The sequence below is a fragment of the Xyrauchen texanus genome, chromosome 9 (assembly GCF_025860055.1).
Source record: "Xyrauchen texanus isolate HMW12.3.18 chromosome 9, RBS_HiC_50CHRs, whole genome shotgun sequence".
NCBI lineage: Eukaryota > Metazoa > Chordata > Actinopteri > Cypriniformes > Catostomidae > Xyrauchen > Xyrauchen texanus.
This window is the reverse complement of record NC_068284.1, coordinates 5716191-5729283: the sequence shown is the minus strand read 5'-3', so window position 1 is coordinate 5729283 and position 13093 is coordinate 5716191. Positions and strand designations below refer to the sequence as shown.

The 13093-nt window shown below is 38.6% G+C and overlaps 2 protein-coding genes across 2 annotated transcripts in view; both read left to right on the top strand.

Annotated features, from left to right (window-relative positions):
- Positions 1 to 7780: 7780 nt before the first annotated feature.
- On the top strand, positions 7781 to 9758 carry LOC127648986 (gastrula zinc finger protein XlCGF8.2DB-like; the record flags this gene model as incomplete). Its single annotated transcript, XM_052133860.1, has 1 exon — positions 7781 to 9758. A coding segment is annotated over one exon (924 nt), but the record flags the coding sequence as incomplete, so codon positions are not given.
- Positions 9759 to 12024: 2266 nt separating this feature from the next.
- LOC127649649 (gastrula zinc finger protein XlCGF8.2DB-like) overlaps positions 12025 to 13093 on the top strand; it is a 90027-nt gene continuing 88958 nt past the window's right edge. Inside the window, exon 1 of the mRNA XM_052134888.1 lies at positions 12025 to 12041. The gene's annotated coding sequence lies outside the window, so the exon portion shown is untranslated. The remainder of the gene's footprint in view (positions 12042 to 13093) is intronic.

Below are 13093 nucleotides of genomic sequence, written 5' to 3'. Positions count from 1 at the left end.
TGGACCTTGGACCCTGTAGGGAGGTCCAGGGGCATTCTCCCCCATAAGAAATTTCTGTAGCTAAATGCATCAATCTGCTGCACTTTCAGGGCAAAAATAAGAGGCTAGGTCTATTAAGAACTTTGTGCTTTTGTAAACAATTTTGTTCTCTAGTAGTAATTTAATCATAAACGCATTGGTTGTGTAGATATGAATGGTGATGACACGGCAAAAAAGTCACACCCACAAAGCATGATAAACGAGACAGTTTAACAGTTCAAAAACTGAACTGAAAGTACTCTGACCTACTACCGCTTTCTCAGCTGTCAAAATCACCTGCTGTCCCTCTCTCAGGGGAGGGTGTCTCCCCTGCTGCCCCTATGGGAAGTACTTGCCCTGCAGCCCCTCTCTGAATGTCTGTCCCTCTATGAGAGTCAGCTGAGGCTGTCTCTCCTGTTGCCCCTGCTGCCTCTTCTGCTACCTGGAGCACCTGTCTCTTCTGCTACAAAGGAACAAGTAACTTTAAAATTCCACACTCCAGTTTATTTCTTGACAAAACCTATGAATAATCTGTTTGGCTATTGACTTGCCATCTAACTATGCTAGCTATCCTAGATAGCTACCTCTGTAGCTGTTTCTTCCTCATCTAGTGGTGGATTTTGTTCTCTTTTCTTGAAATATTTAAAAATGCTTGTGATTTGAAAATCAAGGGTACAAACATCAATAGCCTAATGTTACATGATGCTGGCTCCTCAGATGTTGAAAATAGTTACGTTGTCAGAGCTGCTAGTAATAACGTTAACGTTAGATAATTAGCTAATGTTATCTAGCTAGGTATAACGTTACATACGTTAAACATTGTTATTCACAACAAGCTGCCGGATATGTCAGTCGATATTAGTGAGGAGACTGACAGCTAACATCATTAGCTAACGTTAACGTGCTAACTTAGTGGGAGTGAGAGATGCTTTGCCAGAGAAATGGTGCAAAACACAATATTAGATATATTTTATGTTGTGAAGTGTAAAAATATTTTCGGTTCATTATGAAACTGCCGGGACATATTAGACTGCTACAGTCTAGGTAATTAATGGGAAACACTGTAGTCATGTGAACTTTGACTAATGAACCCAATTTCAATACTTTTTTCTTTCAAATCTGCACCTTAACACATAAGTTTCAAAGCCTTGTAACTGTCTCTGACCCATTGGTGCTCAACTCTGTTCCTGGAGCCCCCAATTTGGGTTGGCACCCGTCCTGTAAAATACAGGATTGTCCCATTTTTAAAGATGAAAAGTCACATCCCGTATTGTATTTTATGCTGGTCAGATGCTGAAGTTGTTAAAAATAGTTAGCTGTAAATGTTGCCTAATGCGGGTAAGGGACCATCTGAAAAGTCTTACACAAGCAACACGCACTGACGCCCCCAACAACCTCAGAGAGTGTGTCCTATATTCTACAGCTCCAAAAGTGGCTACCCTACCTCCAACACTACACATTTTGGATTACTATCTAATCAAACACACCTGATTCAACTCATCAGCTCATTAGTGGAGACTCCAAGACCTGAATTGGGAGTGTTAGAAAAGGGAGATATACAAAATGTGCAGTGTTGGAGGGGCTCCAGGAACAGGGTTGAGAACCATTGGTCTAGCATGTTTATTGTTTTTTCTCTTCTGAGTCCAATACTCATCCCTGCCTCCAGAGGGTGATACACATGAAGTACTTCACAGAATTGTGCTTAAAGGTCAACTAGAAGAAGAGTGAAGTAGACGTGCAAGCAACTATTGTTGTGTGCAGATGTTGTTTTTGCCAATCCATCTTATGGTTGAGGAATGCTCTTTTGTTCAGTGCTTATGTAAGTTGATAGTTAAACATTTTCCATTTTGAATGGGTAACCATTTTAATTGTTTTATTTGTTTCTGCAGATCTTGTTAGTGACTTAGAGTCTTAAAGTGGATTATATTGGACCTGTTCCTTGTTGTCATCATCATTATCATTTCATCATCTCCTTTTTTGAGACTGGACTAAGTTTGAAAGACATTTTATGGTTTTTGATTGCATTGTAATCTTCAAAATGTCAATTTTGTGTCATGTGTTTTTTATTGTTGCAAATTATAATCACTAAATGTCTAAAGAACTACATTTGCTCATTTGTTAAATCATTTTTATAATGAATGTTTAATAACCCCCCATTTTATCCATATAATTATTTAGGGTATTTTAGATGCCATACAGATGATTATAATCTAGCTATAGTTACACATGGTAAGCAGGGTAATGGCCCTTTTTCCTTTTTAATGGAAATATTGTACATTCATAAATTTGGTCTTTTTTTTTTATTTATTTTTTTTCTTCTTTTGGGGGGCAAATCTACTCCATACAACACAGCGATCGTGATTCACCCCTGCAGTGAAGCCACTCCCTCAGCAAGTCACTGATAAATTCTGTGATTATTTCAATCATCCTACAAGCAAAGGAAGAAAAAAGATGGTATATAAAGAGGAAAAAATCCAAGTGTAACAACTGAAGGCTACTGACATGCTATTGGGGAAAATGAAGTCTGTTAAAGAAGAGAGTGTAGACATGAGTGATCCAGAGCCATGCAGAATAAAAAATGAAGATGCTGAGGAACAAAGAGGTTAGTGTTTGTTCTTGATAATGATTGAGGAATATTAAAGGCATTTTCACATCTGGCTCATTTGCAGCATTTGGTTTGGAACGTGGTGCATTTTCTCCCTTAATTTAGTTTGTTTCTAGGCAGATGTGAACAGGACAACTCACATCCGCTCTAGGCGTGTAACGATACACACATTTCACAATACATTACAATGTGATTATTAAAAACAATTAGCCCACAACTTATTCAAGGATTTGGCAAATGTATTTTAAATCTTAAGACATTGGCAATGTAAAGCAGTGCTCGAAAGTAGCTTAAACAATGGCACTGCATTTATCATCAGATTATTATGAGAAAAACACATTAGGTTCTTACATTCAAGTCATTTTAATTTGAATAGCACTTTTCACAATAAACATACTTTCAAAGCAGCTTTGTAGAATATCATGCCTTAAAGTCTTAAAGCCCCCAGTGAGCAAGCTAAAGGTGACCATGGCAAAGAAAAACTTTGAGAGGAACCTGACCTCTTGCTTTACGTTATATGTACATAATAAAATATCATTTAGTGGTTTGAGGAAAAAAAATTAAATATCGGCACACGTAATATTTTGGCCCTCTTTCCCCGATATAATTTTGCATGTAAACTTTTTAGTTGGCTTACCGGCTTATCCAGGGCGTGCTAGTGTTGTGCTCATAGCCGTTTACTTTTCAACGTCAAAAGAAGATGATCTCATGTAATCAAGTTTCTTATGTTGTCTACGTTAAATAAGCTGGTTTTTGATAGTTATGAGCATCTTGCTGTGCATGTGATCACACTCTGTGTCAGCTGGGAGAGACTGGCTGTTAATCGCAAGTTTCTGGGTTTCAACACACACATTTAAAACTAAAAGTCTCTCTCCACTGCCACTTCCCGGGAGCCTTAGCTGCCCCATTTCTTGGTGAACAAATCCAGGTTGCCTAGCCTTCTATATGACATTTCTTCAAACGCCACTACCTTGCCCATTTCTGTGTACCACTCCTGAAATGAGGGCACTTCAGCTGACTTCCATCCCCAAAGGATGACCTGTCTGCCGAACATAACACTGGCTTGGACCCAATTTTGTATGTATTTATCCCCTGTATTAATGACTGCCCCGTCACCGTAATACAAAGTCTAGGGCAAAAAGAAATTTGAGTTCCCAATACGTCACAAATAAACTCTGAAACCTCAACCAAAATTCTTGGATCTTAACACACCAACAAAAACATGGGTTGTGTCCCCTTGTTCTGATTGGCATCGCCAGGAGGTGGGTGTGTCTTTTAAGACCAAGCCTATACAATATAGAGGGGGTCCAATAGAATCAATGTAAAATCTTAAATTGCATAAGGCGCACACTTGCATCTCTAGATGTAGACTTGATGTTTTTCAGCTGTGCCTCGGCACGTTTAATATTACCTTCCAATTCCGCGTGTTCTTTTGCTTTGGATTTTTTGGTGAATGAGGCATACAGTATGATCCTGCCCCTAAGAACCGCCTTATGTGCCACACAAGCCATGTCCACATAAGATACTGAGGACCAGTTGATTTCAGCCTTTAGCATTTGTTGGAATTCAGGAATTTGCAAAAGGGATACATTAAAGAACCAACTATGTGATTGCCTTTTCTCCATACAGGATGTGGTATCACCTCTAAACACACCGGGGCATGATCTGAGCCTAAAATGATTCCAATTGAGCCATCAGCAACTGATGAAATGCGGGAGTTATATATATATATATATATATATATATATATAAATCTATTCTAGAGTAAATCTTAAGGACTGATGAAAAAAATGTATAGTCCCTACCAGATGGGTTCAAAAGTATCCAAATATCTGTAAGACCAAGATTTTTACACATCCTGTGTAGCATCAGTGTTGCTCTAGGGGGCTTGAACACTTTTGCATCACTATGATCAAGGAGTCCATCAAAAGAATCCCCATTATTATATCACGAGGGGTGTCAACTGTTTGCAACATCCCTTCAAAAAAAAAGACTTGATCATCAGCATTAGGTGCTTTAAATATTATCCAAAATCAACCTTTGACCCTGAATTTCTGCTAAAACAGTAATGACTCTTCCTAATTTATCTTTAAACTATTTGAGACATTTGAATTGTAGATGTTTATTTATCAATATTCTGACTCCCCTGGTCTTACTTGAGCCAGCACTAAAGAAAACATGTCCACCCCGTGTCTTCCCAAATTTTTCAGCTTCCTGCAGTGAACGTTGCGTTTCTTGAAGAAACACTATTTCCTACTACTTACGCTTAAGAAAAGGAATATCTTTCCTTCTTTTTAAGGAGTGCCCCAACCCAATCACATTCCACGTGGAGAGAGATAATCCACTCATATTAACATTTAGCATTTTTATATATTAGAAAAAATATATTGTGTGTCAAAAACAAGATTATAAGACCACATTCCACATTAGTGCAACAATCAAACCCCGAACAACGCAAACCGGCGTCCATCCGTCTAAACACAAAATGTCCATGTTTGCCTACGAGAACCCCCGTGTCAACTTTGCTTTCAGATTGCTCAAGTCTGGTGTTTCTATAAAAATTTTGCGATGCAAAATTACATAACAAAATATACTTGTAAAACAAACTCTAGCCAAAAGGCAGAATAAACACTAATAACGTGTAGATTCATTCACAGAATTGTCTAGAAGGTGTGTTCCTCCACAAAACAAGCTCCAGTCTCTAGCGGAACCAGCACAAAAAAAAAGCTGTTCAGTTTCTTCAGGCATTCAAACGAGTGTTCAGTGAGTGCAGCAGATGACTTAAAGAAAGCTTTCCTTTGCTCTTCGCCTCGCATAACACAACATCTTTATCGGATGTTATAAGAAATTTGGCCAGAATTGAGCATGGCCTTTCTCCCTCAGCGGATCTGAGAGCCGGGACTCTTATGAGCTCGCTTGATTTCCAGTTTATGGCCTGTTGTGTCGAGCAGACTTGGGAAGAGCTTGCCTAAGAATTTCGCCTTCTTCATGCTCAGGAATTCCAACAATTTGTATGTTATTTTGCCAGCTACAATTCTCAAGGTCTTCCAATTTTTAAAAATGCGTTCTATTTTAGTTGCTAGCAGATTGGCAGCTAATTCCCTCTCCGATGACTCAAGATAATCGATCCATTTCTCGACCTCCGACAATCTTGTTACCAACTCAGAGAATTTCGTTTTCATCACCTTAGAAGATCTCGCTGTAATACATCGATCGATTACGTCAGCAACAACTTTTGTCAGCATCACAGACATGCTCGACAGTTTATGCTGGATTTCTCCTTCCACACCGTTCAAATTGAGTCTCTGGTCCGCGGACTTGTCAGAGGTTTCAGCTTGAGCGTGTGTCTTTTAATATCGCCAGAGCCCGAGGATTTTGAATTCTTTGCCATATTGACTTCAAAGAACAGATATGTAGCAGGGTGTATCGAATCTCACTGGATTATAACACAGTCGAAACTTGGTCGCCCAAGACTCTTCTCATCGACTAACGTTTGGTTGACTATTAGGGGGCAGCCTTAGGAGCGACTCTTATTATATAACTCCTATTTATTTTTTGTGTATTTATCAGTTTTCTTATTGTATGGCTGCCCTTAGCATCCACATATCCCCCAGAAATACGTCCACTAAGAAATTAAATTGTGATAGGATTAGCATTTTTTGCATCAGTGCTGATGCATAATACGAAAATGATCAAATAAAAATAAAAACGGTTAACCACAATTAGTTTTTTTTATTTATTTTTTTTCTCAGACCATTATCTAACCATCAGAAACTCACACCCTGGCATCCTTTCTTCATTCCTTGCCATTCAGACTAAGAGGATAACAGTTGCTGAGTTCAAAATGGCATACTACCCAACCTACTCATACTACTTCAGCTGTCTATGGCAGAAATAGTAAGAGTAAAATGCAATTCCGAACTCAGCCACATGTTTATGTGTTAATGGCGCCATTGTGTGGACATAATATGAGCTTTGTGATAAACCCATCAAATTACCTATCTGTTGTTTCTTTAACCGCTCGGTTAATTTTTAACTGATTGTATCAGTCGAACAAATTTACCAGTTAACTGTCTACATCCCTAAATCCGACCCAACGAACCAAACAGTGTCCCTTTATAAACCACAAACATACCTGATGGATCTTTGGAAGACAACTGTAGGTTAGCACATCACTGTAATTCATCATCAAAATGCGGATATAGCGTTTGGGGACGTTTGAATTGTAGATATTTATTTATCAATATTCTGACTCCCCTGGTCTTACTTGAGCCAGCACTAAAGGAAACATGTCCACCCCATGTCTTCCCAAATTTTTCAGCTTCCTGCAGGGAAAGATGCGTTTGTTAAAAGTAGGATTTGTTTAATAATTCCTGAGGTAATTTTAGTATGATCGCTTATCACATTTGGATAGTGGCAGAACAAAGGTAGGTTGGCGTTACCAACTTTTCAACCAATTTTACATGGCCTCACTCTTTCTGGTGTGTGTGTGTGTGTGTTTGCTTGTGTGTGTGCATGCGAGAGAAAGAGGGAGAGATAGAGAACAGGCACTTTTTAATGCATAAAGAACAAAAGTGACTGATGATGTATAAAAATAACTATGGCGGAAATTTTACAACTTATATTCATACGAGTGACGGAAAAAGTGCATTTGCAGTGCAACCTCTGTCTGGAATGTGCATTCTGTACCATGTGGTGGTGCTTTGCATAAACATAACAAACAATACTCTAAAATTTGTATGGGGTAACACAGTTTTGGTCAAATGTTGCCTAACCAAGTAGAAAATACAACATTGCATCAGTTTTAGCCCCTGTTTCGAAACTAATCAAATGAGCTAGAATTCTAAAAACACACCAATGTATCAAAGCTTCATACAGTTCAATAGATCTGGCAACTGTAATTAGAAAATCATAGAAGTGGTAAAATAACAGTTAAACAAATGATACCAGAATCTACATGAGAGAATTAACCTTCAGCATATCAAAGATCATAGAATGTAGATACTTGTCCTTTACTGCTTACTGGTATTAAACAGGTTGAATTGTATTTCTTTTTTAAATTTGTCTCTTCATTTTAGACTTGACAGAAGTGAAAGAGGAAAGTCAAGAACTGAATGATGTGGAGGAGAAACATCAGTATCATAAATGTGATATATCACTGGTAAAGAATATTTTAGTGACTTGAAGACTGAAAATAATTTCTTACAGAGAAGAACAGTAGCCAAAAATTCCTTCACCTGCTCTCACTGTGGAAAAAGTTTCACACAAACAGGAAACCTTAACACTCACTTAAGAATTCACACAGGAGAAAAGCCTTTCAAATGCCCTCAGTGTGGAAAATGTTTTACACAAAAAGAAAGCCTTAAAACTCACTTAAGACTACACACTGGAGAGAAGCCCTTCACATGCCTTCAATGTGGAAAAAGTTTCTTATGTCAAAGAAACCTAAAGATTCACATGAGAATCCACACTGGAGAGAAGCCTTTCACCTGCCATCAGTGTGGAAAGGGTTTTTCTGTGGGAGCAAACCTTAAGAGTCACCTGCGACTTCACTCCGGAGAGAAGCCTTTCACCTGCCTTCGGTGTGGAAAGAGTTTCACACAGAAAGGACAGCTTGATGTTCACATGAAAATTCACACTGGAGAGAAGCCCTTCAAGTGCCATCAGTGTGGAAAGAGGTTTGCACATAAAGGAAATCTTCAGCGTCACATGAGAATTCACACTGGAGAGAAGCCTTTCACCTGTTCTCAATGTGGAAAGGGTTTCAAACAAGCAGGCAATCTCACACTTCATCTGCAATATCATTCTGGATTAAAGCCATTTAACTGTGATCAGTGTGGAAAGACATTTACGGGGGCATCACAGCTAAAGTTACACATGACATCTCATGCAAACGAGAAGCCTTATGTGTGTTCTTTTTGTGGAAAAAGTTTTGTTACATCAGGACACCTGAAATCACATGAGAGAGTGCATACTGGAGAGAAGCCATACCACTGCACTTCATGTGAGAAGAGTTTCAGCCAATCGCGTAGTCTACAGACTCATTTAAAAAAGTGTTGTGCAAATAGTAAGCAAATGTAATTTCGAGGTCAACTATTATTCATGTAAAAACGTAATTCTTCACTAGTCAGTTCAACTTTATTCAGTCCACTACATCTGGTGACTGTAAAGATTTGGCACAGAAAGGTCAAATGATCATATTTTTGCATATAAATGAACTTAAACATGTATAACCGGTATCTACTAAATTTGAAGCTGTTAACATTAGAATGAAAGAATTACCCTTTTGCATATCACACAAAAATAGTCAAATTAAATTGGGGTTTATATTTTCTTTGTTACAAAGAAATCACATAATTGATTGATTTTTACAATTTCAACTAATGTTGGCAACAGAGGTGTACTATAAATGTTGAATTAGGCTTCTACAGGTACTGTACGTTAAGGTTTTATGAAATTTAAAACTCACATTGATTTAAGGATGCTTTTTTTGTCAAGGACATTCTCACTCCTAAATCAATGCATCGCAGTTTGCTGTTGTGGTTAAAGACTGCTTTATAATCCTAGTTGATAGTCATTGAAACTTGTAAACACGTTTTTCTTATTCATGTCTGTTTCCATGATGACTTGTTGATTTGGTGCTCTGCTGAGTTTGTCTTTCTGATTTTACAGTGTAAATATTTCAAACGCAACACTGAGTAAACTAACTCCAGACTAGCATTCTGGTGCCAACAGTTGTTCCAAAGTAAAAAGAAAGGCATGCCTGTTTGGAATGACATGAGGGTGACGATATTACTGTTAATTTTGGGTGAACAATTCCTTGTAAGTTTTAACCTTTGTTAAAAGAAAATGAATTCAAAGAGCAGCTTGACTTTTAATTGTTAAATGGGTTTTAAAATGAAAAGGAAAAAAAAAAAAGAACCTAAAATACAGACAGTATTTGTGTAATGGGAAATGCTGATCAACTAGCATTAGACTCTCTTCCAATCTGTGAATCCCTCAAATTGGAAAGCAAAAGACCATAACAAAAATAAAAAGCAACAAAACCAATGCTGGTTTTTGGCCTTGACATCAGGTCATGAAATTCACAGATGGAGTTTGTTTTTCAGGACCTGAACCTCATTGGAAAGCTTGTTTTCATCCAGCTCTATGTTTTGAAATACTAAAAGTTTATCTTTCAGATTTTGTAAGCGAATAACGTTGATCATCCCCTAACAAGGCCACATGACATTGTCTGGGTAGATTAGATGGTAAGTGAAGAATCAGTTCTCGTAGTGTTGAATGCAGGAGAAATGGGCAGGAGTAAAGACCTGAGCGACAAGGGCCGAATTGTTATGGCCAGAAGACTGGGTCAGAGTCTCTCTGGAATGGCAAGGCTTGTGGGGTGCTCCCAGTCAGCAGTGTACCTACAGACAGTGGTCCGAGGAGGGACAAACCTCAAACCGGCAACAAGGTGTTTGGTTCCCAAGGCTCAAAGATGCGCAAGGGCAACGAAGTCTATCCCTTGTGGTTTGAACCAACAGAAGGCCTACTGTGGCACAAGTAACAAACTTTTAATGATGGTTATATGAGGAATGTGTCACAACACACAGTGCATCGTACCCTACTGATCCGCAGATTGGTCAAAGTGTCTATGATGACACTTGTGCACAACGAGTACCAGAACTGGACTTCGAAGCAGTGGAAGAATGTCGCCTGGTTCGATGAGTCCCATTTTCTTTCACATCACATGTACGTGTTTGCTGTTTATCTGGGGAAGTAATTGTACCAGGATGCACTGTTGGTGCAGCCCATCAATAACTGTTACGAGTGACCAGCAGTAGAAACGCCTTTTAGTGATATACAGTAGGCTACTGAATAAAATAGCTGTCAGTGTGAACAAGGCTTGAAATGAAAAGAGTTTCATTTATGTGCAATCAACAGTATATAAACCTAGGCCTAAAACTTTCATCAATACTGTCAGATTTAAGATGACCATGAATTCAGGGGCGGAGTGGCAATCGGGACGATCGGGACTTTTCCCGGTTGGCCGGCCGGCCGATGAATTTGCGCGACCCGGCCCACAGATTATCCAAAATGGCCGTGAGACATACGTGGCCGGAGCGGGAGGCGCCGTTACAGAACTTTCATGGTCACAAATAAAAAAAAAATGACAATATATTTTGTTTGTTTGTCCTTAAATTAACGTAGAATGGAAAAAAAGCCTCCTGGGAATGGGGAATGCTTTTATCCAATGAACCGATTGCAGGTCAAGTCTATTTACAGAAATAGGGAGATAAATGAGCGCCCCCTTGTCTAATGGCAATATGGCATGACCCAAAGATAATGGAATGCGCCAAACAGAGAGAAAGCGATTAAGTTAGAGGTAAAGTAAATTTTTTGACAGTCAGGATTAGCGTGGTTGATTGCTGTTTAAAAGTTACCCATGGAAGGCAAGAAGAGAAAGGAGAAAGGAGAAAGGAGGGGCCGAAAAGGCCAGAAAGAAGAAGAAGCGGATGCTGGAGGAGGATGCATCAAAGTGCTCAAAAATTACAGATTTATTCTGCCGAAATCAGGCGTCAACAAGTGCTGCAGGTGAATTGACAGAAAAACAGTTAGCGGGCCTCTAAATCATTGACGTTAGTGTTAGGCAAATGCCAATTGTTATAAAGGCTCCTTTGATATGGACTTTTATTCTGAAACCGTAGCCATGGTAACAGTCCCGCAGTGAGCATTATAGTTAGTTGAGCTGCTGCTATCGGCTGTGTTTGTGTGATCTGTGTGAGCTGTTATCTGAAAAGATGTTTATTCCTGTTTGTTCGTGATGATTGATGCAGATGTAACATCCAGATGTTTTTTATGGTTTAGGTGGTGTAATTAGCTTTCCCTTAAATTGAAATTGCCAAAATTGTTCACCAGATTTGCCTTTGTACAATAGAGGACTCTATTGTGCATGATGTGGGGGAAGATAAATAGGTCTTGATCATTTTTATATCACATCTAGATGTGTCAACATCAATTGACATGCATGTATCCCTGGACATGTCCTATCTGATCTTTCTCTGTCCTGGATGGAAAATATTATAATGCATTAACAGTGTATTGGAAGATTGGAACACATTCATTTTCTTCACACAGATAGTGCATTCAAAAATGTTCAATGTTAACATTGAAATTCATGTGCAGTGAGTGCAGCATAGCCAGACCTTTAAAAAAGAAAGTTGGTTTGGTTGGGAGGTGGGGGTGCATTGTATACCCCCTAACACGCAGCCTATATACTATCAGGGGAAAATGCAATTATCGTTATGCTGTAAAAAGTTTAATTTGTTTGTGTGCCTGTTCTGTTTTTTCCACACAGTCTCAGAATTCAGTCAGACTCAGCCCAGCCATGATGCTGATGATCAGACAATGCTAGGAGAAGTCACGACTACAAGTACAGGTGTGCACACATTGCACAATGTTATAGGTACAACAGAGGATAGAATGCAGTGTAAAGACTAAACAAAATGCAGAAGTTCATTAGTGAAATATTATAGGGAAATGTAATGATTGCAACATATGGAGAATGAGACATTATATTGGAAAGACATGCTGTCTTAGTGTAACATAAGTGTGGATTATTCATATGCAACTCATTGGTACTTGAAGGGGTGTGCATAAGACTGACATGACACCTTCATAATCATGACATGAAACATGTCATGCATATGAAGGAGGTTTTATGCATGTTTATGACAACTGTCATTAAGGACACTTCCTCTGTGCCCCTGAGGTAAAGACAATACTCTCTGTGCCCCTGAGTGAAGGACACTTGTCTGTGCCTCTGAGGTAAAGACACTACCTCTGTGCCCTAAGAGAAGGACACTGTCTGTGCTCTGAGGTAAAGACACTACTCTGTGCCCCTAAGAGAAGGACACTTGTCTGTGCCTCTGAGGTAAAGACACTACTCTCTGTGCCCCTAAGAGAAGGACAATTATCTCTGTATATAATCAGAGGTCTATAGTTCACTATAAACCCAGGCTACTCAAAATCCCTGATAAATGGTTTGTGGAACTCTATACTGTAATATATACTGTAATAGTATATACTGTAATAGTTCTCTACAAACCTTATTCAAAGTGCCTGATTTTCCATTTATTTAATTACCTGTGTTATTAGGTTGGCATTGTCTACACTTCCTTTTCTATATACTGCACTTAAATATCTATAGTTCCTTACAAATGTGTTGAAAGTGCCTGGTTTTCCAGTGGTTGATTGGCTTGTTGTATTGCATTAGCACTATCCTTAGTTCCTTTCGATGTGTATACAATGCTATTACTTTGATTTATACAAAAAAATATGAATGTATAGATTGATATGTATAGCAGTTGAATGGCCTGTTTAGGCCTGTATTGACAGTGTCTATATGATGTTACATTTCAGCATCTGTTTATTAATAGAAAACCCATAAAAGCTTTAAACCTACACTTTTGTCAATAATGTGCATTTGTC